The 26,399-nt window shown below is 42.9% G+C and overlaps 1 protein-coding gene across 4 annotated transcripts in view; it reads left to right on the top strand.

Moving 5' to 3' along the window:
* Window positions 1-4,938: 4,938 nt before the first annotated feature.
* Window positions 4,939-26,399, top strand: part of PAN3 (poly(A) specific ribonuclease subunit PAN3) — a 159,935-nt gene continuing 138,474 nt past the window's right edge. For all 4 annotated transcript variants that reach the window (XR_004443106.1, XM_033236473.1, XM_033236464.1 and 1 more), the window contains exon 1: window positions 4,939-6,470. Coding sequence is in view for 3 of the 4 variants with exons in the window: in XM_033236473.1 (XP_033092364.1) it covers window positions 5,495-6,470 (976 nt within the window). In the remaining variant the exon portion in view is untranslated. The remainder of the gene's footprint in view (window positions 6,471-26,399) is intronic.

The following is a 26,399-nucleotide window of genomic DNA, read 5'->3' as shown; positions in this document are numbered from 1 at the left end:
ATAGAATAAATTTTAGTACTTATATTATTGCTCTATAATAGGTCATGTGAAAGGGTTAACAGACTGTAAAAGACAAACTTTTTTTTTTAAATTTTGGGAGCTTCATTTTATTAATAGCATATCTTACTAAGATTCTTGCTTTTTACAGAAAAGTTGTAAAGATTAAGAAAAAAAATTCTTGCTTTAATACATACATTTTTCAGCAAGTCTCCTGATTTAAAGTCTTTCATCAGAGTATAAATTAGAAAATCTGAACTGAAATAAACACATAATCTTTGAAATAGTAAAATCAATTATTAACACAGAATTATCCGATTTAAAATTATAACAGGCATATTTCACATACAAATATTAGTTTCTGGAGCAGGGGGTGCTTAACCAACAGACATGGTAATAGTGAGCTTTGCTAAGTTAAAGGTACTTCTTTCTATACGGCTGGTGGTAGTCGTATGGGATGATACCAATGATACACTTGATTGTCAGGGCTATTTCCAAGATACAATTAATTTCAAAATCATATTTGCCTTTAATGTATTTCATAAGAATATAATAAGTACCGGCATCTTGAAATCCTTTGAAAACTTGTACAGAAAGGTAACAAATTGCTTTCACTGCCATAAACACTAAAAAACCTATGTAGCATATATCAGTGTGTGTGATGACAATGATGAAAGACTGTCTTGTATAGGGGGTCACAGATACATTAAAATTTTTTTTAATTTATTTTTTTATTTTATGAGATAGAGTCTTGCTCTGTCACCCAGCCTGGAGTGCAGTAGCATGATCTGGGCTCACTGCAACCTCCGCCTCCCAGGTAGGTTCAAGTGATTCTCATGCCTCAGCCTCCCGAGTAGCTGGGATTATAGGCACTTGCACCACCACGCCTGGCTAATTTTTGCATTTTTAGTAGAGATAGGGTTTCACCATGTTGGCCTGGCTGGTCTGGAACCCTGGCCCAAGTGATTCGCCTGCTCTGGACTCCCAAAGTGCTGGGATTACAGGCGTGGGTCACTGCGCCTGGCCAAAAAATCTTTCATGTATCAGTTATTTATCACTGCCCTAAATAGGAAGGTTTTTGCTTCTAGTGCACCCAAAATTTGTCAACAAGATTAAATTAAGCAGTTGCTAGTAACTTTGTATAAAATTATATAGTAGAGCTTAGTGCATAAGGAACATACCTTACAAATATGTAAGAAATGTATTTATACATATGCAGTAAATTTCATTTCTAGGACTCAAAAACAGTCAACTCTCATTTATCCACATGCAGGTTCCACTCTATCTTAAGGGATAATTTTAATTTTTTTCGATACAGGGTCACCTTTTTTTCACCAGGTGACACTGGGGTTGCTGTCACCTAGGCTGTCACTGCAGCCTCGACCTCCTGGCCCGAGCAATCCTCCCACCTAAGCCTCCCAAGTAGCTGCGACCACAGGAGCATGCCACCAGGCCCAGCTAATGTTTTTCTGTAGAGACAGTGTTTCCCTATGTTGCCTAGGCTGGTCTCAGAACTTCTGAGCCAAGTGATTCTCCTGCCTTGGCCTCCTAAAGTGTTAGGATTTTAAGTGTGAGCCACATGCTTGTTCCTAAGCGATAATTTTTAAGACTCAGACTGTTATCACTAATATAATAATTAACCATTCAGAAAATGTGAAGTTTTCCTCCCAATTGTTATTATTTTTGAGATGGAGTCTCACTCTGTCGCCCAGGCTGGAGTGCAATGGCGCAATCTCGGCTCACTGCAACCTCTGCCTCCCAGGTTCAAGTAATTCTCCTGCCTCAGCCTCCCGAGAAGCTGGGATTACAGGTGCCTGCCACCACGCCCAGCTAATTTTCTGTATTTTTGGTACACACGGGGTTTCACCATGTTGGTCAGGCTGGTCTCAAACTCCTGACCTCAAGTGATCCACCCACTTCCGCCTCCCAAAGTGCTAGGATTACAGGTGTGAGCCACTGCGCTTGGCCTCAATTATTAGTATTTAATAGAAATTAACATTACCCTTTAGCAATGTAGTTACTCTGTTGCTGGGGAAATGCTGCTGGAGGTCAAATATATGTATTTTATATATAATTTATGAATTATTTGCAGTTTTGGATGTCATCTTCATTAACATGAAAATTACTTAGAGTTGACTATACGTTTATTTTTAGTAAAGGAATACTCAACAACGAACCCAGATTAAAAAGACAGCCCTAGGCCGGGCGCGGTGGCTCAAGCCTGTAATCCCAGCACTTTGGGAGGCCGAGACGGGCGGATCACGAGGTCAGGAGATCGAGACCATCCTGGCTAACACGGTGAAACCCCGTCTCTACTAAAAAATACAAAAAACTAGCCGGGCAAGGTGGCGGGCGCCTGTAGTCCCAGCTACTTGGGAGGCTGAGGCAGGAGAACTGCTTGAACTCGGGAGGCGGAGCTTGCAGTGAGCTGAGACCCGGCCACTGCACTCCAACCTGGGCGACAGAGCGAGACTCCATCTCAAAAACAACAACAACAACAAAAGACAGCCCTACTATAGGAGTAAGTAGTTGTCTCCTAAAAAAGTGTGGAGATATGAAATGCATGGCAAGTAAGTTTATTTTTTATTTATTGACTGAGAGGGTCTCACTGCTGTGCAGGCTGGCATGAAATGGCGCCTTCATAGCTCACTGCATCCTGGAACTCCTTAGCCCAAACAATCCTCTCTGCCTCAGCCTTACCAGTAGCTAGGACTATAGGCAAGTGCCTCTATACCTGGCTAATTTTTAAATTGCTTTCTAGAGACAGGGTCTTGTAGAGCTAGGTTTCCCAAGAGGGTCTTCAACTCCGGGTCTCAAGTGATCCTCTTGCCTTGGCTTCCTTCCAAAGCAGTGAGGTTACAGGTGTGAGCCACTGTGCCCTGCCATGTTGACTTTTAAAAACCCTGTAATAATTTCCAATTGTCCTCAAGTTCTTTTTTTTTTTTTTTTTTGAGATGGAGTCTTGCTCTGTGGCCCGGGCTGGAGTGCAATGGTGGGATCTCACTGCAACCTCCACCTCCTGGGTTCAAGGAATTCTTCTGTCTCAGCCTCCCGAGTAGGTGGGATTACAGGCGTCTGCCACCACACCCAGCCGATTTTTGTATTTTGAGCAGAGGTGGGGTTTCACCATGTTGGCTGGTCTTGAACTCCTGACCTCGTAATTTGTTCGCCTCAGCCTCCCAAAGTGCTGGGATTACAGGCGTGAGCCACGGCACCCAGCCAAAAGTTCAATTCTTTAACATGGCCCTAGGACTTTTGTGAACTCTGCTCCATTCTCCACTGTCACTATATTCTAAAAATAAAAGCTGTTTGCTTTGCCTAGAATGTTCTTTGACTATACACTACCACTAGCAGCAATACTATTTTTTTTTTCTTTTTTTTATGAGACAGAGTCTCACTCTGTCACCTAGGCTGGCGTACAATGTCAAGCTCTCGGCTCACTGTAACCTCTGCTTCCTGGGTTCAAGTGACTCTTGTGTCTCAGCCTCCCCAGTAGCTGGGATCACAGGTGCCCGCCACCACGCCCAGCTAAATTTTTTTGTATTTTTACTAAAGACCATGTTTCACCAGGTTGGCGAGGCTGGTCTCGAACTCCTGATCTCAGGTGATCCACCTGCCTTGGCCTCCCAAGTGCTGGGATTACAGGCGTGAGCCACGGCACCCAGCCAAAAGTTCAATTCTTTAACATGGCCCTAGGACTTTTGTGAACTCTGCTCCATTCTCCACTGTCACTATATTCTAAAAATAAAAGCTGTTTGCTTTGCCTAGAATGTTCTTTGACTATACACTACCACTAGCAGCAATACTATTTTTTTTTTCTTTTTTTTATGAGACAGAGTCTCACTCTGTCACCTAGGCTGGCGTACAATGTCAAGATCTCGGCTCACTGTAACCTCTGCTTCCTGGGTTCAAGTGACTCTTGTGTCTCAGCCTCCCCAGTAGCTGGGATCACAGGTGCCCGCCACCACGCCCAGCTAATTTTTTTGTATTTTTACTAAAGACCATGTTTCACCAGGTTGGCGAGGCTGGTCTCGAACTCCTGATCTCAGGTGATCCACCTGCCTTGGCCTCCCAAAGTGCTGGGATTACAGGCGTGAGCCACTGCACCTGGCCAATACTATTAGTGATAGCTACAACCTACAGGATTCTTATTGGGCATGGGATAGTTTATATACATTATTAGTTTATACTTTACGAAGTAGGTACTATTCTTATTCCAGGTGTACAGATAAGGTACAGAGAAATGAAGCAATTCACTGAGAGGAACACAGCTATTGAAGTGTAGCCACTTTAATCTGTTTCAATCCAGATCTGTCTGAATCCAACGATGTTCCCAAACTTGGAACATCAAAATATCAACTTTCTCCAAGAAGTATAACACGTTTAATATCCTCTAATAGCAAATGTGATAAGGTTAGCACTTAAAACATTGGTTTACAACGAACCTGTGTACTTGATGCCTCCCCAACCGGAAGACAAGCCACCTGAACTCACGTAAGGCACGTTGTTCACTTTTGCTTCCTCAGCTCCACAGTTACGTGTACCACAATTCCTGGTACACGTAATGGATATTAATAAAGATTTGTTGAATAATCAAATAAGTGAAACTGCTTTTAAACAGAAAGCCATAATACAATGTTATTATCTTCGAATTTGGCTGCAGAATATCACCAAGCTTACCAGTTTGTGATCTAGACTCCACTTTTCCCCATTTTTTCAGTGTGGTACTTTTGCTTACATCCATTCTTCTGTTGTTTGCCACAATTCCTTAAATACCTCCACCCCTCCTTTTCATAACAGCGATCTGCTGTTTGTGAACCTCTTTTACAGAGAAAAACTAGAATGTTACTTTTCCTTCATAGTAATTCTTTAAAATTTCTGAAAGCCTTTAACAGTGTATTAGAGCAAACATCAGAGATCGCTGAGGTTAAAACTATCTTTTAAAAATGAATTTCAAATCAAGGCTAGGCTGATTGGAGAAAAGCAACCTAGTATATTTATAAAAGTCTTCCGGTGCTGCCTAAGCAGTGTCGTCCCAGGTGGCATCCTATTTTTCATAATTTACCGAAGGCCCTTGGTAATATAAATACAGAGAATAACAGGTGCTGCACTGAGCAGGGGGTCTATCTAAATCAACCTTTTTGGCTCTATATTTTGACAAAGGGCCAAGAGGTTAGCGTAATCGGTCCAGTAGTTCTCATTACCTTCGAGGGGAACGGGAAAGAGGAGAGAGGGCGACGAAAGGAAGCGGGGAGAGGAAGTGTGGCAAACAGAAAATACTCTTCAGGTAGAGCCAGGGCTCGGCCGCGTCCCCAGGTGGCCCCTCCAAACGACCGTTTACGTTGTCAATTTTCTCTTTTCAATGAAAAAAAATGACATCTGGCTTTTTAAGTAATATACGAATAAGGAAGGTGTCAGGTCTCGTGAGAACTTCGGCGCCCGCTCCGCGTCCGGAACGCCATCGAGGACCGCCGGTCCAACCGCCGCCAGCTCGCGGATGCCCCCGGGGGCCCGAAGCCGGCCAGGCTTCCCTTCGCGCTCCCGCTACCCACAAGCCCTCGCGTCTCGGCGCGCACGCGCAGCGGCGACGGCCGTCTCAGGAAGAGGAAAATGGAATAAACAACTCGGAGGAACCAGAGCGCGAGAGAGCGAGTGGAGGCAGAATTTAAAAATAAACCGGCCCCTCCGCCCTCCCCACCCGCTTGCCGCTGCCGCTCCCTCTTCCCCTGTCCGCGCCCTCGAAGTCCCCGTCTGGGCCCGCACGCCCACCCCGTCGTCCCGCGCGGCCCCTTTAAGAAAAGAGAACGAGAGAGTGAGTGAGAGAGAATCCCAACTCTCCCCCTACCCTCCCTCCTTCTACCCCCTCCTCCCTCCCCTCTCCCCTCCCCCCTCTCCCCGGGCGGCTCCGGCTCCCCCAGCGGGACAGACCCACCCGCCCAGGCTTTTATCCGGCACCGGCAGCGTCTTCCTTTCCTCCCCCGTCTATGGTGGCGGCGGCGGCGGCTCCTCGGGCGGCGGCGGAAGACGAGGCTGCGGTGTTGCCATGAACAGTGGCGGCGGCCTCCCGCCCCCCTCGGCCGCCGCCTCCCCTTCCTCCTCCTCGCTGGCGGCGGCGGTGGCGGTGGTGGCCCCGCCGGGGGTCGGGGGTGTCCCCGGCGGGGCGGCGGTAGGAGTGAAGCTAAAGTACTGCCGCTACTACGCTAAGGATAAGACTTGCTTCTACGGGGAGGAGTGTCAGTTCCTGCATGAGGACCCTGCCGCCGGGGCTGCCCCGGGCCTCGGCCTCCATAGCAACAGCGTCCCCCTGGCTCTGGCTGGTGCACCCGTGGCCGGCTTTCCGCCCGGAGCCGTCCCAGGCGGGGGAGCTGGGCCGCCCCCCGGGCCCAAGAAGCCGGACCTGGGGGACCCGGGGACAGGAGCCGCAGCCAGCGGAGGAGGCAGCAGCGGGGGACTCGATGGACCGCGGTTGGCAAGTGAGTGTGGTCCAGGCGGGGCGGGCCGCGCCGCTGCAGCGGAGGGCAGGCCTGGGTCCGGATGAGGCCCTGTTGCCAACGGGAGCTGAGCCCGGCCCGCGGGCTCCCTCCCTCACCTCCCAAGGCGGTCTGAGAGGCCTAGGCCGGGCCCGAGCCCTGCTTCCTTCTTCCTGCTTCCCCTCCCCACTGCCTTCGGCAGGCCGGGGAGCGAGGGGAGGTTGGGTTCCCGGGAACGTGGGTGGGAGGACTGGGGTGATGTGAGTGGGGGCGGGGAGGAAGGGGGATGGGCTGTGGCGTGCGGAGTGTGAGAAAGGGGGTGTCGTTTCCGGGGGGTGTGGAAAGGGGCTGGGTTTGCAGGCACATGTGTTTTGCGTGCCCTTGTGGAGTGGCGTCTGCAGAGTGTTGAGGTTCCCTAGTGGGGAGGGGTGTGTGTGTGTGGGTAGGGGGCGGGAGGTGAGGGGCGGGCTTAAGGCTTCGCGGAGTAGGTTGAAAGAACGGAAAAAGTTTGTAGAAGGCTTGCGGGAGAAAGGTTTTCCAGGCAGGAAATGCTTTCTAAGGATTAAGAGGGAGCGGACTGTCGCATTCAAAGTGTGCTCAGGTTTAATCGAGAGTTTAGAGTAGGGACTTCACAAAGACGCATTTCATCTGAGTTTCCCTGAAAGCTAGAATAAGTTTGCTGGGTGGTATCAGCTGGGATCCTGTCTTTTACAGCTTTGTATCAAGCAAACTCTTAGCATTGTGTCTTGAATGCATGTCATGTGCAGCCTCCGTTTATGTGCAATTGAGCTCTTGGGTGGGGACATCTTAAGGCTGTTTATGTTTCTTTTTCATTTGTTGTTGCTTTTTTTTTTTTTTTTTGGACACAGTCTCGCCCTGTCGCTCAGGCTGGAGTGCAGTTGCACGGTGTCAGTTCACTGCAACCTCCGCTTCCCCAGTCAAGCGATTCAGTTGCTTCTGCCTACGGAGTAGCTGGGACTACCGGCGCGCGCTACCACGCCCAGATAATTTTTTGTAGTTTTAGTTGAGATAGTGGTCTCCCTGTGTTGGCCAGGCTAGTCTCAAACTGCTGGCCTCAAGTGATCTGCCCTCCTCAGCCTCCCAGAGTGTGTTGTTATCTATTGATTTGCAGCTTGTTAGTTGCTAGTGGAGTTTACAATTACCACAAATGTGAATGTAATCTATTAGAAAATGTTGCTTTTATGAATAGAGCCGGTGCCTGATGTTCCTGTTTGATTAGTATATTGAGCGTTTCTAAACCAAATAGGAGTCCTACTTTCCTGGAAATTACTGGAGAACTTTTAGATCTTAAAATAATCCGATAGGCAGTTCAATTTGTACATGAGAACATTTTGTCTTTTTCTTAAACACTGTTAATGAATCTGATAGGAAGTTTTAGCATTTAATTGCTCTATGAGGATTATTTAATATCTTCCCCGGGGTTTTGCTTTCTTGCTTTTTCTTTTGAGACGGGGTCTTCCTATGTTTCCTAAGCTGGTCTGGAACTCCTGGGCTCAAGCAGTCTTCCTGCCTGGGCCTACCGAAGTGCTGGGATTACAGGAGTGAGGCACCATGCTGGGCCAAGTTCTTTTTTTTCCTTTTCTCCTTTCTCTCTTCTTTCTCTTTCTTTTATAAAAGTGTTTTATTTGTTGTGATGAGCTTGACTTTAATGAAGATATCTTTGCTGAGGCTGATAATGCTAAGAAAATTATTTTGTAAAATCAGATGTTTTGTAAAACAAATGGTTACTTATGGGTGGAATTTCATCATTTTTGAGCATCAACTTTGCATTTTCAGGGTAAACTTGCTGGATGTGTGAGTTGTGACTAAATAGTAATGTTTGATTAGTAACCAATGACACTGAACAATAGTTTTCTTACTGAGAGAAAGAGGCACTTTTTTTTTTTTTGAGATGGAGGCTTGCTCTATCGCCCAGGCTGAAGTGCAGTGGTGCGATCTCAGCTCACAGCAACCTCTACCTCCCAGGTTCAAGCAATTCTCCTGCTTCAGCCTCCCAAGTAGCTGGGATTACAGGCATGCGCCACCACGACCGGCTTATTTTTGTATTTTTAGTGGGGGGGTGGGGTGGAGTGGGTTTTGCCGTGTTGGCCAGGTGGGTCTCAAACTCCTGACCTCAGGTGATCCTCCTGCCTCAGCCTCCCAAAGTGCTGGGATTACAGGTGTGAGCCACTGTGCTGGCCAGAAAGACGCACTTTTAAAAATGCTGGTGTTAGATTTCGTAAGTGATCTTGTAGGATTTTCTTTTTAAAACCATCTTTTAAAGTTTTATCTATTTGTTAATCTTATTCGTGACAGCTCTGACGATCTTTCTAGGATTTTTCTTTTTTTTTTTTGAGACGGAGTTTCGCTCTTGTTTCCGAGGGTGGAGTGCAATCTAGTGATCTCGGCTCACGGCAACCTTCGCCTCCCGGGTTCAAGAGATTCTCCTGCATCAGCCTCTCTAGTAGCCGGGATTACAGGCATGCGCCAGCACGCCCGGCTAATTTTGTATTTTTAGTAGAGAACAGGTTTTCTCCAAGTTGGTCAGGCTGGTCTCAAACTGGCGACCTCAGGTGATCCTCCTGCCTCGGCCTTCCAAAGTGCTGGGATTACTGCGCCAGTTGGCGGAGGATTTTCTAATTAACGCAAAATAGGTAAGCAGATGAAGATGGGAGGGGAAGGTAAGTACCCTTAAGGTGGAGGAAAAAATATTAGCAGTGGCTCAAAGGTGGAACACCTTAGGAAAATAATTGAGATATAGGAACTTGAGAGGACAGGCAGTTAATGCTGAAACGGTATTTTAAAATTAATATTTTGTCACTTGTTAGTAAAAGTTGTCTGATTAAATAGTTGATTTATGTATTTGGATTCTGTGGTGTTTGCTTTAGCTTGACTGGCTGAAGCGTAAGGCTCCTCTTTTCTGTGATAGATTTCTTGGTATCTCTCAGTAATTCCTTATGGATAGCGATTTCTTCATAAGGAATCACAGCCTAGGTATTACTGAGCGATACCAGGGAATGGGAAATAATGTTGCTCAGGAATCAGGAAAAAAGGTTGTGTTGGTAATTGTATGGCTTGTTTGAGTTTTTACACTTATTATTGTTCACTTTTTTTTGAGACAGAGTTTCACTCTTGTTGCCCAGACTGGAGTACAATGGCAGGATCTCGGCTCACCGCAACCTCTACCTCCCGGGTTCAAGCGATTCTCCTACTTCAGCCTCCTGAGTAGCTGGGTTTACAGGCATGCATGCACCACTACACCCGGCTAATTTTGTATTTTTAGTAGAGAACAGGTTTTCTCCAAGTTGGTCAGGCTGGTCTCAAACTGGCGACCTCAGGTGATCCTCCTGCCTCGGCCTTCCAAAGTGCTGGGATTACTGCGCCAGGCTGGCGGAGGATTTTCTAATTAACACAAAATAGGTAAGCAGATGAAGATGGGAGGGGAAGGTAAGTACCCTTAAGGTGGAGGAAAAAATATTAGCAGTGGCTCAAAGGTGGAACACCTTAGGAAAATAATTGAGATATAGGAACTTGAGAGGACAGGCAGTTAATGCTGAAACGGTATTTTAAAATTAATATTTTGTCACTTGTTAGTAAAAGTTGTCTGATTAAATAGTTGATTTATGTATTTGGATTCTGTGGTGTTTGCTTTAGCTTGACTGGCTGAAGCGTAAGGCTCCTCTTTTCTGTGATAGATTTCTTGGTATCTCTCAGTAATTCCTTATGGATAGCGATTTCTTCATAAGGAATCACAGCCTAGGTATTACTGAGCGATACCAGGGAATGGGAAATAATGTTGCTCAGGAATCAGGAAAAAAGGTTGTGTTGGTAATTGTATGGCTTGTTTGAGTTTTTACACTTATTATTGTTCACTTTTTTTTGAGACAGAGTTTCACTCTTGTTGCCCAGACTGGAGTACAATGGCAGGATCTCGGCTCACCGCAACCTCTACCTCCCGGGTTCAAGCGATTCTCCTACTTCAGCCTCCTGAGTAGCTGGGTTTACAGGCATGCATGCACCACTACACCCGGCTAATTTTGTATTTTTATTAGAGACGGGGTTTCTCCATCTTGGCCAGGCCGGTCTTGATCTCCTGACCTCAGGTGATCCCCCTGCCTCGGCCTCCCAAAGTGCTGGGATTACACGCGTGAGCCACCGTGCCCGGCCTATTGTTCACTGTTTAGACTACTTTCTACCTTTTACTGTATTCTTATTCAGTGTGTTTTGAGAGTATTGATCTGTTTGTTTATTTTAAAGAGATGATGTCTTGCTGTGTTGTCCAGGCTGGTTTTGAACTCCTGGGCTCTAGCAATCTCCTGCCTTGACTTCTCAAAGCACTGGGATTATAGGTGTGAGCTACCACATCTGGCCTTCATTTGTTAATTAAGTGTATGAGGCAATTAAAATACACGGCACTTTTTTGTTTTTTTTTGAGACGGGGACCACAGGTACTGGCTACCAAGCCCCTCTACTTATTTTGTATTTTTGGTAGAGATGAGGTTTCCCCATGTTGCCCGGGCCGGTCTCAAACTTCTGGGCTCAAAGCGATGTGCCCACCCTGTGAGCCACCATATACACCATAATTTAGTGTTTTTAATTTCCGTGTTTGTGGGTTTTGATTGAATTATTTGACAACAAAAGAAGCAAAAGATTTAATATAGAAGTACAAATTTCTGGTTTCCCTTTAAGGACATCTCTTACCTGTGTTGGAATTAGGGCTGTTGATAGAGCATAATTCTCTCCATTTTGACTCATTCCCTAACTGGATGACTTTTATATCTAGGCATTTGAGGTTTTGACCCTAACTTTAGCACTTCACGTTTGCAGAATTGTTTTTGTTTTGTTGGTGTTTCAGATAGGGTTAAAACCTTGGAGGTGGGTGCATGAGAAAACTTTATTCTTATTTTGCAGCCATTGGAAAACGGAAGCACAAAGGCTTTTTCTTAATACGCTTAGTTGCAATGATGTTTCAACCTTAAAGGAAACCGTAATTTAGTTTAGTTTTTTTTTTTTTTGAGGAGGGGGTTGGGGGTTCTTGCTATGTTGTCTAGGTTGGACTGCAACTGCTGGGCTCAAGTGATCCTAGCATCTCAGCCTCTTAAGTAGCTGGTACTACAGGTGTGCCACGCGATGCCTAACTTACTTAACATTTCGTGTTTCTGTTAGTCTTGGGATTTTTCTAAGGCTTGAGAGTGATTTGATTTGTATTCTACTGCATTATTGCTTCTTGACATTTAATGATGTAATTCTAATATTTTCAACTGGCTAGATTTTCAAAATGGCTTTAATCTTCAAAGTGCACAGTTTTTAGCAGGTAAAATATTTATTATGCCAATATTTGTATTTTATATACATTATTTGAAACCCACTAGTTTTAAATCTACCAAAATACACTTTTCAGTTCTACTAATGTGGTTACTAGTGAATAAGACATGTTTCAGACAGAATCCTGGCTCTTTGACTAGCTTTGTGACTGAGCGAAGTTTTAACCTTTAAGCCTCAGTTTTTCTCATCTTGAAAATGGGAATGTTATGAGAATTGCCTGGCATTGCATACACATATTGAGGTTTCAGTCTTAGTTGTTGCTATTATTAAATATTAGTATAAGTTAACCTCTGTGTTTCCTTTCTTCTCCAAATTTTTGAGGGCATACATTGAAGACCAGTGAAGTAGCTACAGATTGTTGGATTGTGGTTGTCTGTCCAAATGGAGGAGGGCAGTGCCATGGATAACTTGAAGTTCAAATGGTAACTTTGGAGTATATAACGTGTGGTGTGTGGCAAAGCTGTTTTTGTTTAAGCCAAGACTAGCCTTTACGTCCCACAAACCTATACTAAGTGACAGAAAAGTGAGTACTGGTAATTTGCCGTTAGGATAGCTGGCCTAGGTTTAAACATTTTTATTGGAATAATACACTAAGTATATCACAAAGACTATATATTCATTTCACTCATCTAATATTCTGCTTCCAAGGTGGTAGGCTCTGATTTAGGTGATAGGAACAACAACAACAAAAAACATAATTCAGCTCTAATGGCGTTTATATTCTAGTGAGGCTATAAAAATCTATAAGGTAATATTTGGTTTCGGTAAGTTTTTTTTTTGAGACGGAATCTCTCGCTCTGTCATCCAGGCTGGAGTGCATTGGTGCAATTTTGGCACACTGCAGCCTCCACCTCCCAGGTTCCAGTGATTCTCAATACTCATGTCTCAGCCTCCTGAGTAGCTGGGATTACAGGCTTACGCCACCACGCCCACCTAATTTTTATATTTTTAGTAGAGATGAGGGTTTTGCCATGTTGGCCAGGCTGGTCTCGAACCCCTAACTTCAAGTGATCCACCTGCCTCAGCCTCCCAAAGTGCTGGGATTGCAGATGTGAGCCACCGTGCCTGGCCCTGAGTTTTTAAATGATGAAAGGTACACTTTTTTGGTAAAAATTTACATTGGAATAGAATTGTATAAAGTCAAAATCAGTCTCCTCATCTTTTTGCCCAAGATTAATCATTATTAATAGTCTGTGTTTAGATCTTTTCTACACATTGTATGGTGTAGACATATATCTAGTATATATATTAAAATATATATTTTAATATATATATTTCTCTCTCTCTCTCTCTCTCTGTCTCTGTCTCTCTGTCTCTCTCCGTCATCAGTTTGTGTTGCCAAAATAAAATATCATAGGCTGGGTGGTTAACTTCCCCCCACTCCTCCCCACATACACCAGGAACTTGAGTGGCTAGGTGGTTTAAACAACAGAAATGTGTTTTCTCACAATTTCAGAGGTTGGAAGTCCCAGCTGAGGAGTTGGGTTCCTGGTGAGGGCTCTCTCCTGGCTATATTATCTAGGTATGTGAGCACCCAAACCTAGGTGATATAGCCTACTGCATGCTAGGTGATATGGTATATAACCTGTTGCTTCTAGGCCACAAACTTGTACAGCCTGTTACTGTACTGAATACTTTAGGCAGTGGTAATACAAAGGTAAGTATTTGTGTATTAAAACATTTAAACAGGCCAGGCGCGGTGGCTCACACCTGTAATCTCAATACTTTGAGAGACCGAGGCAGGCGGATCATGAGGTCAAGAGATAGAGACCATCCTGGCCAACGTGGAGAGAAAGCCTGTCTCTACTAAAAATATAAAAAATTAGCTGGGCGTGGTGGCGCACGCCTATAGTCCCAGCTACTCGGGAGGCTGAGGCAGGAAGAGTTGCTTGATCCCAGGAGGCGGAGGTTGCAGGGTTGGAGCAACCGGAGATCGTGCCACTGCACTCCAGCCTGGTGACAAAGCAGGACTCTGTCTCAAGAAAAAAAAAAGAAAAAAGAAAAAAAATAGAAAAGGTACAGTAAAAATACAGTGTTACAGTTTTATGTGATCACTGTCATACATTTGGTCTGTTATCGACTAAAACGTTGTTACTAACATCAATATATGTTTGTGTCTAATTTCAGGACTTAGTAATTAGTACTGGACCGAAATTTTAATTTTATTGTGGTGTCTTACAAAATAAAACTAGCCTTTGGCTAGTCATTTGGTCTGTGTGAAAATACATTTCTTTGCAGATGGTCTCCATTTTGAATTTGCAATTCATTTGTCAGAATGTAGCCCCATCCATAAGTCAAGCAATATCTAGATTTACAGTGATTCGACTTCCAGTTTTTGACTTTAGGATGAGTTTATTCAGGCATTAAATGCATTTTTGACATAACAGTACTTTCAACTTAAAATAGTTACATACCAATAAAACCCTTGTTAAATAGAAGCTATTGTTAAGTTGAAAATGCATTTAATTCACCTAACCCATCGAACATCGTAGCTTAGCCTAGCCTACCTTAAATATGCTCAGAATACTTAACAGTAGTTACAGTTGGGCAAAATTACCTGACAGCACAGTATACTGTATCAGTTGTTTATCCTCCTAATTGAGTGGTTCACTGGGAGCTGTAGCCTGCTGCCATAGTGCAACTTTGTGACAGAGTATGATACCACGAATCACTAACTAACCTGGGAAAACGTTAAACCTCAAAATTTGAAATATGGTTTCTACTGAATTCATACCATTTTTCACATCATCATAAAGTCAAACCATCATAGTCAGTTTGGAATTGTCTGTGTAAGTAAGGGTGTGCTGATCTCACTAATTCTGGCTGAGTCAGTTGGCATGTAGGTAATAGCCCTCTTCCCTGAAAAAAGCTTTGTCTTTTCTGATGCCTCTTTTGGCATTATCTCTCTTGCTTTTTCTGTAAAAAAATAAAGATACTGTTCCTATTTTTCTAAAGCTCTTTGATTTTATTTTTCTTTTCTTTTTGAGACAAAGTCTTGTTCTGTTTCCCATGCTGGAGTGCAGTGGTGTGATCACAGCTCTTAGCAGTCTCAACCTGCTGGGCTCAAGCAATTCTACCTCAGCCTCCCAAGTAGCTGAGACTATAGGCGTGAGCCACTATGGCCAGCTCATTTTAAAATTTTCTGTAGAGATGAGGTCTCCCTGTGTTTCCCAGGCTGTTCTCTAACTCCTGGGCTCAAGTGATCCTCTTGTCTCGGCCTCTGAGAATGTTGGAATTAAAGACGTGAACCACCACACCCTGCGTAAAGCTAGTTTTAAATTATAGCATGTGTGTGTGTGTTTAGAGATGGGGTCTTGCTCATTTGCCCAGGCTGGAGTGCTATGGTACAATCATAGCTCACTGCAGCCTTGAACTCCTGGGCCCTAGCAATTCTCTTGCCTCAGTCCACTGAGTAGCTGCGACTACAGGCATGTATCACCATGCCTGGTTATACATTTTTAATATTAAAAAAATGCCAGTGTCAGAAAAATAAGAACAGTTTCTTGTTTTTGGAATTAGAAATGTAATACATGCACAAGTTAAACATTTAAATAGCACAAAAGGGTACACAGTGAAAAACAGCCTCCTGCCCTCCCAGTTACCTGATCCCTGCCTCCCAAAGACAGTCACTCTTCCTAGCTTATTTGGGGTAGCCATTGACAAATGTTCTTTGCCTGTACTATTAGTCATATGTTTATATTTCTCTACATCTAACACATTCACACACATATATACACATGTGCATGAGTGCACACATGGAAGCCTTATGCACTTTGAATTTTCTTACCTAATGGCTTATCTTGTAGTTTGTTCCACATTCACACATAGAAATCTACCTTATTCTTTTTCATGGCTGTGTAAATAATCCATTATATGTTTATATTATTAGATTCTTTATAATGGATATTTCAGCTGTTTATAGTCTTGCTATTACAAATGTTGCCACAAAGTTATATTTTAATGTATTATGTATATTTATTTACATATACATTTACACAAATATGTGATATATACTTAAGGAGCATATAGAGTCTTCAGTAATCTGGTTCACACTTGATACATTAAACAAGTCACTGTGTGACTCATACCTGTAATCCCAGTAATTTGGAAGGCTGAGACAGGAAGATTGCTTGAGCTCAGAAGTTCGAGAGCAGCCTGGGCAATGTAGTCAGACTCTGTTTCTACTAAAAATAAAAAAAAATTAGCAATGCTTGGTGGTGCACCTGTAGTCCCAGCCACTCAGGGGGCTGATGTGAGAGGATTGCTCGAACCCAGGAGACCTGGGAGATAGAGGATGCAGTGAGCTGTGATCACGCCACTGCCCTCCAGCAAGACCCTGTCTCCAAAAAGAAAAAAAACAAAACAAAACAAAAACCCACTGTATTTATATACTATTGGTTGAAAATAACATACTTGAAATATTCATTCGTATCTGCCTCAGTAAAATTTTCCTCCTCAATGGCTAACATATCTAGAGATAGTTATATAAATCACATCTTTGATACCATAAGTTGATATTTGTAAGTAGCCTAGTAGTCACTGGAAAGTTTTATTTGTGTATGTAATAAAATTATGTTGTTACTGATTATTTACTAGTCGATCTACATTCATGTTTTGTTTGTTTTGCTTTGTATTTTAGAGGTCTTGCTCTGTCACCCAGGCTATAGTGCAGTGGCACACTCGTAGCTTACTACCTGCACCCTTAAACTCCTGGGCTCAAGTTATCCTCTTGCCTCAGCCTCCTTAATAGTTAAGTCTACAGGGACATGCAACCACACTTGGCTAATTTTTAAAATTTTCTGTAGAGACAGGGTCTTGCTATGTTGCCCAGACTGGTCTTGAACTCCTGGCCTCAAGTGAACCTTTCACCTCAGTCTGCCAAAGTGTTGTGCTGGGATTACAGGCATGAGCCACCGTGCCAAGCCTTCATTCTTTATATAGATACCTTACGCTGCTTTTAGAAGTATCAGATAGAGCAATTATATAGTTGGAAAAAGCTGGAAAGGACTTTATATATCTTTATTTTAACTTTCTTAATTTGCTCCTCTGTTTCTAAGTTTACTCTGCTGTAATACTGATGTTCCTGAATTTGATGGTATACTTGATTGAGAGATGAGATCACGGTGAAGATAAGTCAGTTTTTATGGTTCATAGATGCTGGGGCAGTATGTCAGCTATCTCTGAGGAAGAGGCCCCTTGATACACGATGGGACAGGGAATCTTCTGCCTACTCCCAAAACTTTGAAAAATTAGTAAGGCAGCATTTAAAGAAAATTTTTAGCAAGGTCCTCAGATATGATATATATTATAAAAAGATTTAATGTGGGCTGGGCGCTGTGACTCAATGCCCGTAATCCCAGCACTTTGGGAGTCCGAGGTGGGCAGATCACGAGGTCAGGAGATCAAGACCATCCTGGCTAACAGGATGAAACCCCGTCTCTACTAAAAATACAAAAAATTAGCCGGGCGTGGTGGTGGGCACCTGTAGTCACAGCTACTTGGGAGGCTGAGGCAGGAGAATGACGTGAACCTGGGAGGCGGAGCTTGCAGTGAGCCAAAATCACGCCATTGCCCTCCAGCCTGGGCGACAGAGCGAGACAGCGTCTCAAAAAAAAAAGTTTTAATGTATGTAGGTAATATCTTTGAAAAACTAGGTTATGACAAACATTCAGCTTAGTGTAATTAGGGCTAATAATACATGGAGATTAATTCATTTAACTGGTTAGAAAACGTTTATTGAGTGTTTACTCTGTTAGGTACTGTTTTAGGTTCTTAGGATATCTTAGTGAACAAAACAGATTAAAGAAAAATCCCTTCCTTTGTGGACCTTACATTTTAATGGGTAAGGCAAACTGTATTTATAAATATAACCGCAGTAATTGTATAGTATGTTAAAAGATGACAAGTCCTACTAAAAACAAAAGGGTAATAGAGTAAGAGGCAATGGGAGTGTAGGAATAAGGTTGTTATAGAATGAAATAGGGATATCAAGGTAAACCTCATTGTGGTTGAAACTGGAGTGTAGACTGGAGAATGATAGCCAAGCCAGTCATCAGGAGAAAGAGTATCTCAGGCAGAGGAATAGAAGGCTAATAGGTTGGTGTGGAGCAAGGAACAGGGAAGAATTAGGATTTTTGCTTTTATTTTGTGTCAAAAGGAGTGATAGGATCTAAGGTTTTAAAAGAGTTCTGTGGGCCGGGCGCAGTGGCTCACGCCTGTAATCCCAGCACTTTGGGAGGCTGAGGCGGGCAGATCACGAGGTCAGGAGATCGAGACCATCCTGGCTAACATAGTGAAACCCTGTCTGTACTAAAAATACAAAAAATTAGCTGGGCATGGTGGCGGGCACCTGTAGTCCCAGCTATTTGGGAGGCTGAGGCAGGAGAATGGCATGAACCTGGGAGGCGGAGCTTGCAGTGAGCTGAAATTGTGCCACTGCACTCCAGCCTGGGTGACAGAGCGAGACACTATCTCAAAAAAAAAAAAAAAAAAAAAAAAAGAAGTTCTGTGGTAAGAGGGTAGGAGAGAATTTAGGAGATTATTTGCAATAATCCAGCAAGAGATGATGGTGGTTTAGGCAGGTTACAGCACTGAACGTGGCAAGAACTAGTCAGATTTTAGATATATTTTCCAGGTAGAACCAGTATAATTTCACATTGAATGTAGGACATTGGAGAGAGGAGTTAAGGTTTGGTTTCAAGAGTGGAAGGTTATGGATGGACTTGATGCCAGCTGAGATGAGGAAGGCTGCAGACAGAGCAAATATGGGACAGCAGATCAGTAGTTTGGTTTTGAATATGTTACTTTGAGAGATATATTAGCCATTGAAGTGGAGATTTTTGAGGAGGTAGGTAGATAGGAGCCTGGAGTTCTCGAGAGAGATTAGGACTGGAGATGATAAACTTCAAGTCTTCAGTGTATACGTGGCGTTTAAAGTCATGGAACAGTATGAATTCGCCAAGGAATATAGCTTCTGTAAGAATTTGGGAAACACAAATCTATTGATAAATCAGTAGGCTATTTTCTTTTTCCCAGGAGAAAGAAAGAAATAGGTAAGTAACATTTGGGTTCTACGTATGTGCCAGTCATGCCATATGTATATTTGCATACACTATCCCATCACATTTAATAACTATTTCATGAGACAGATACTGTTTTCATTTGACAGGTTAAAACTAGCACTTAAAAGAAGACTCATTTTAATAAGCAAACAATTAAAAATCCTCTCTGTCCCTTGCTATATGACCTTAAGAAATTGAAGTCGGAGGCCGGGCACTGTGGCTCATGCCTGTAATCCCAGTACTTTGGAAGGGTGAGGGGGGTGGATCACCTTAGGTCAGGAGTTTGAGACCAACGTGGCCAACCTGGTGAAACCCTGTCTTTACTAAAAACACAAAAATTAGCTGGGCCTGATGGTGGGCACCTGTAATCCCAGCTACTCAGGAGGCTGAGGCAAGAGAATCCCTTGAACCCAGGAGGTGGAGGTTGCAGTGAGCCGAGATGGCGCCATTGCACTCCAGCTTGGTCAACAAGAGTGAAACTGCGTCAAAAACAAAAAAACAAGAACCAAAAAACTATATGTCTTTTTTTTTTTTTTTTAAATTGAGTCCTTTTGTGAGATGAACATTCAATCTTGGCTAGATTATTCTAATTAGCTACCCTTATATGGTTGGTTAGCATGGAGCTAAAGATAAATGTCCTGTTTAAAAAAATGACAGCCCGGCCGGGCGCGGTGGCTCAAGCCTGTAATCCCAGCACTTTGGGAGGCCGAGACGGGTAGATATCATGAGGTCAGGAGATCGAGACCATCCTGGCTAACACGGTGAAACCCTGTCTCTACTAAAAAATACAAAAAACTAGCCGGGCGAGGTGGCAGGCGCCTGTAGTCCCAGCTACTTGGGAGGCTGAGGCAGAAGAACGGCGTAAACCCGGGAGGCGGAGCTTGCAGTGAGCTGAGATCCGGCCACTGCACTCCAGCCTGGGTGACAGAGCGAGACTCCATCTCAAAAAAAAAAAAAAAAAAAAATGACAGCCCTTCAGAAAACTCTGGCGGTTTACAGAAGAAATACAAATGGCCAGTAGGTATATAAAAGTTCCTAACAAGTGAATAAAAGAAAATTAAAACTGGCATTCACTTATTTATATATCTTTTACCTTTCAAGTTGATAAGAGCACAAAGGTTGCTGATACCTAGTGTTTGTGTTGGTATGTGTGGGGAAAGACACTCTGGTATGACACTTTTAGAGGTCAGTATTCATTAAAATTTAAGACGTCCACATCCTTTGGCACAATTGTTAGACTCATTCTACGGAAACACAGGATATATGTACAGAGTTATTCACAGCAGCTGATCTGAGGTAGTGAAAAGTTGAAAATAGTGAAATTCCCGTTAATAAGGGTGTTATCCATATAGCAGGATATCATACAGCAGGAAAAACAAGCAAGAATTTTATATACAGACAAGATGCTTAAACTATATTACTAAATAGGAAGAAGAAGTTATAAAACAGTATGTGTAATACACCCCCCCTTTTTTTTTTTTGTGATGGAGGCTCTCTCTGTTGCCAGGCTGGAGTGCAATGGCATGATCTCAGCTCACTGCAACCTCTGCATCCTGGGTTCAAGCGATTGCCCTGCCTTAGCCTCCTGAGTAGCTGGGTAAATTACAGGCACCCGCCCCCATGCCTGGCTAATTTTTGTATTTTCTTAGTAGAGACTGGGTTTCACCATGTTGGCCAGGATGGTCTTGATCTCTTGACCTTGTTATCCTCCCACCTCGGCCTCCCAAAGTGCTGGAATTACAGGTGTGAGCCACCGTGCCTGGCCGTAATACACTTTAAAAAGATATGTAAGAAGAAAAGATCTAGAGACAGCACTGAGTTGTTAATGTTAGTATTTCTGTGGTGGCATGATGGGAAACTTTGATTTCTACATTTCTGAATCTTTTTTCCTCAAGTCTTTTATAATCAGAAAAAGAATCAGTAAAGATAACTAACACACACACATACAGAAGATGAACCCAAACCCAACCCTCCAGAAGCTAGCATACTACCAGATTTAGCAAAATACTTGGAAATGCATGTGGTTTGCTAGTTTTTCCAAAATTCAACATTAGCCTTCTGAGCTCATGTGTGGATTTGGATGATCTTAAACTGATGCTTTATATGACAAGCTGGTTTTAGAAATAATTTTCTGTTATTCCTAGCCACATTACTGAGAAAACAATAATGGAAAACTTTTTAGGCCATTTATTGCTTTATTGGCAGCTTTCGATTGTGTAGAAAATAGTAATTATCTTGGCATAGATGTCAAACTAAAATTGCTTTTTATTTTTCAGTGAGCATTCAGATTGATGATACTAAATAGCTTCACCCAAGAGCCCAATTTATTTAGTTGTTGATGTTCAAGTTTGTAGCAAGTTCATCTTTGGAATGCCTGTAGTATTGCAGTCCTCCCCAGAATCAGCTGTTTTTACCAGAGTCTTACTGCACTGCAGTTCTTTTCTGATTGAAGAGGCTAAGTAATAATGTATATCATAAACATGTTCAGGTCAAAGCAGTGTACTGGATACACTCCAGTGAAACAGTTGGATCTCAGCTGGTACTTGTCGTTAAGCCACTTGATTCATCTGAAATTTCTATTTCAGGATTTTTTTTTTCCCCTTACTATAGGCATTGCTGTGGCTATCTTAGTGTTGACAAGTATGACAACTTCCTTAAGAGCCAGTTTGCCAGATAGACTTAGCAGTTTGTATTTATTTATTTATTTATTTTGAGGCAGAATTTCGCTCTTGTTGCCCAGGCTGGAGTACAATGGCGCGATTTCGGCTCGCTGCAACCTCTGTCTCTAGGGTTCAAGCGAGTCTCCCGCCTCAGCCTCCCAAGTAACTGGGATTACAGGTGCCCGCTGCCACGCTCAGCTAATTTTTTGTATTTTTAGTAGAGACAGAGTTTCGCCATGTTAGGCAGGCTGGTCTTGAACTCCTGACCTCAGGTGATCCACCCACTTTAGCCTCCCAAAGTGCTAGGATTACAGGTGTGAGCCACCACACCTTTGACTTTGCAGTTTTTAAAACAACGTTAACTTTCCTCCCTGGAGGTCTGATTCTCTGCAGGTAACTCACTGTTCACTAAATGACATAGTATGTGTGTTCTCTGGGCACTGACTAGAGAACGTAATTTAATTATTAAACATATGTTGAACATTTCTGTGCTAGGTATCGTATAGATATTGGGGAATACAAAGGTGTGTCAGACCAGGCTCAGTGGCTCACACCTGTAATCCCAGCACTTCGGGGCTTGAGGTAAGGAGTTTGAGACCAGACTGGCCAACATAGTGAAACCCCGTCTCTACCAAAAATACAAAAAAATTAGCCAGGCGTAGTGGCATGTGTCTGTAGTCTCAGCTACTTGGGAGGCTGAGGAAGGAGATTTGCATGAACCCGGGAGGTGGAGGCTGCAGTGAGCTGAGATGGCGCCACTGCACTCCAGCCTGGGCAACAGAGTGAGACTCCATCTCAAAAAATAAATAAATAAATAAAAAGCAAAGATGTATCAGACATGGCCCTGGTCATTTGTGAGTGCATAGATTAATAAAGGAGTTTGACATTATAAATTATGACATAGTATGGTATGTATACACATCTCATATATATACACACACACACACATAAAATGTATAACAAAGTCTATTCAGCGATATCTTGAGAGGTGGGTGATATTTGAAATACTTTTCAAAAGATGTTTGAGGCATACATAGCTGGTGGAAAAGGGCATTCTAGGCAGATGAGAGAAGACACAGGTTTTGAGAGGAAGCACTATTCATAGTTTTGTAGTCATCTGATGTGGTGAGAGAGTAGACCAGTTATGGAGAGTGGTACCAGATGATAAGCTGTGGCCACATTGTGAAGGCCCTTCTAGGTTATGCTAGTAAGTGATATGATAAGATCTGTGTTTTACCGCCCCCCAAAGCTGGCAGAAGACAAAAAATAACCAAACTCAGAGCTGAACTGAATAAGATTGAGATGCAGGAAACCATACAAAAGATCAGTGAAAACAGAAGTGGTTATTTAATAGAATAAATAAGATTGCTAGACGGCTAACTAGACTAATACAGAAAAAAGAAGATCCAAATAAACACAGAAATGACAAAGGGGACATTACCACATACCCCACAGAAATACAGAAAACTCTCAGAGACTGTTATGAACACCTGTATGCATGTAGGGTAGAAAACCTATAAGAAATGGATACGTTCCTGGAAACATACCTCCTAAGATTGAACCATAGAGGAATTGAGACCCTGAACAGAGCAATAACGAATTCTGAAATTGAATCAGTAACCAAAAACCTACCAACCAGAAAAAGCCCAGGACCACATGGATTCAAAGCCGAATTCTACCAGACATATTAATATAAAGAGCTGGTACAATTCTTTCTGAAAGTATTCAAAAAAATGGAAGAGGAGGGAATTCCTCCCTATCTTGTTCAATGACCAGTGTCATCCTGATACCAAAACCTGGCAGAGACTCAACGAAACAAAAACTTCAGGCCAATGTCCTTGATGAACATAGATGCAACAATCTTCAACAAAATACTAGCAAACTGAATCCAGCAGCATAACAGAAAGCTAATCCACCAGGCCAGGAGCAGTAGCTTAGGCCTGTAGTCTCAGCACTTTGGTAGCCAAGGCAGGTAGATTGCTTGAGGCCAAGAGTTCAAGACCAGCCTGTGTAACATGGTGAGTCCCTATGTCTACCAAAAAATTTAAAAAATTAGCTGGGTATGGTGGCACACGCCTGTAGTTCCAGCTACTTGGGAGGCTGAGGTGGAGGGATGGCTTGGGCCCGGGAGGCAGAGGTTGCAGTGAGCTGAGATTGGGCTGTGGTACTCCAACTTGGGCAACAGAGTGAGACCCTGTCAAAAAAAAAAAAAAAAGAAGGTTAATTCACCACGATCAAGTAGGCTTTACCCCTGAGTTGCAAGACTGGTTGGGCATACACAAATCAATAAATGTTACCCGTCACATAAACAGAGCTAAACACAACCATATTATCATCTCAATATATATAGAAAAGGTTTTCAATAAAATTAAACATCCCTGCATGCAAAAAACCCTCAACAAACTAGGCATTGAAGGAACACACTTCAAAATAACGAGAGCCATGTATGACAAACCCACAGCCAGCATCATACTGAATGGGCAAAAGCTTGAGAACTGGAACAAGACAAGGATGCCTACTCTCAACACTGCTATTCAACATAGTGCTAGAAGTCCTAGCCAGAGCAATCAGGCAAGAGAAAGAAATAAAAGGCATCCAAATAAGAAGAGAGGAAGTCAGACTACCTCTGTATATGATATGATTTTATACCTAGAAATCCTCATAGCCTCTGCCCAGAAGCACCTAAGTCTGACAAACAACTTCAGCAAAGTTTCAGGATACAAAATCGATGTACAAAAATCCATAGCATATCTATACACCAACAGCTTCCAAGCTGAGTGCCAAATCAAGAATGCAATCCTATTCACAATAACTGTGAAAAATAAAATACCTAGGAATACAGCTAACCAGGGAGGTGAAAGAGCTCTACAGTGAGAATTAGAAAGCATTGCTAAAAGAAATCAGAGATGACACAAACAGATGGAAAAACATTCCGTGCTCGTGAATAGGAAGAATCAAGATTGTTAAAACGGCCATACTGCACAAAACAACGTAAATATTCAATGCTATTCCTATCAACCTGCCAATGACACTCTTCACAGAATTAGAAAAGACTGTTCTGAAATTCGTATAGAACCAAAAAACAGCCTGAATAGCGAAAGCAATCCTATGCAAAAAGAGCAAAGCATCGTATTACCTGATTTCAAACTATACTTCAAGGCTGTAGTAATCAAAACAGCATGGTACTGATACAAAAACAGTGACGTAGACCAATGGAACAGAATAGAGAGCCCAGAAATAAAGCCTCACACCTACAACCATCTGATCTTCCACGGAGTTGACGAAAACGAGGAATGGGGAAAGGACTTCCTGTTTAGAAAAGGGTGCTGAGATAACTGGCTAGCCATATACAGAAGACTGAAACTGGACACCTTTGTTACATCATATATAAAAAATTAACTCATGGTGGATTAAAGACTTAAATGTAAAACCTAAAACTATAAAAACCCTTGAAGAAAACCTAGGAAATACCATTCTGGACATAGGCCCTGGCAAAGATTTCATGATGAATATGCCAAAGCAATTGCGACAACAACAGAAAATTGACAAATGAGACCCAATTAAACTAAAGAGCTTCTGTACAGCAAAAGAAACTATCAACAGAGTAAACAGACAACCCACAGAATAGGACAAAATATTTGTAAACGGTGCATCTGACAAAGGTCTGATATCCAGAATCTGTAAGGAACTTAAACAAATTAACAAGCAAAAATAACTCTATTAAAAACTGGGCAAAGGACATGAACAGACGCTTTTCAGAAGAAGACATACACTCAGCCAATGAGCATATGAAAAAATGCTGAACCAGTTGGCCGGGCGTGGTGGCTCACGCCTGTAATTCCAGCACTTTGGGAGGCTGAGGCGGGTGGATCACAAGGTCAGGAGATCAAGACCATCCTGACTAACACGGTGAAAACCTGTCTCTACTAAATATACAAAAAAAATTAGCCAGGCGTGGTGGTGGGCGCCTGTAGTCCCAGCTACTTGGGAGGCTGAGGCAGGAGAATGGTGTGAACCTGGGAGGAGGAGCTTGCAGTGAGTGGAGATCGCGCCACTGCACTCCAGCCTGGGTGACAGAGCGAGAGTCCATCTCAAAAAAAAAAAAAAGAAAAAAGAAAAAAAAAATGCTCAGCGTCACTAATCATTAGAGAAATGGAGAAATGTAAATGAAAACCACATTGAGATACCATCTCATACCAGTCAGAATAACTGTTATTAAAAAAATAACAGATACGGGTGAGGTTGCAGAGAATAGGGAACATGTATACACTACTGGTGGGGAAAACAGTTTCCTGATTTCTCAAAGAACTTAGAATTACCATTTGACCCAGGAATTTCATTTTGGGTATATACCCAAAGGAATATACATTGTTCTGTCATAATGACACATGCATGAATATGTTCATTGCAGCACTCTTCACAATAGCAAAGACGTGGAAGTGACCTAGATGCCCATCAATGGTAGACCAGATAAAGAAAATTTGGGGCATATACACCACGGACTACTGCACAGCCATAAAAAAGAACAAGATAATGTCCTTTGCAGCAACATGGTTGGAGCTGGACGCCATTATCCTAGATGAATTAATGCAGGAGCAGAAAACCAAATACCACATGTTCTCAGTTATAAGTGGGAACTAAACACCGAGTATACATAGACACAAAGAAGGGAACAATAGACCCCGGAGCCTTCTCTTTTTTTTTTTGAGATGCAGTTTCGCTGTTGTTGTTGCCCAGGCTGGAGTGCAGTGGCACAATCTCTTCTCACTGCAACCTCTGCCTCCCCGGTTCAAGCGATTCTCCTTCCTCAGTCTCCTTAGTAGTTGGAATTACAGGCATGCACCATCATACCTGGATAATTTTGTATTTTTCGTAGAGACGGGTTT

This window comes from Trachypithecus francoisi, unplaced genomic scaffold (genome assembly GCF_009764315.1).
Source record: "Trachypithecus francoisi isolate TF-2019V2 unplaced genomic scaffold, Tfra_2.0 Contig01461, whole genome shotgun sequence".
Classification (NCBI taxonomy): Eukaryota; Metazoa; Chordata; class Mammalia; order Primates; family Cercopithecidae; genus Trachypithecus; species Trachypithecus francoisi.
The sequence above is the reverse complement of the archived record's forward strand: the minus strand, read 5'-3'. Positions and strand labels throughout refer to the sequence as shown.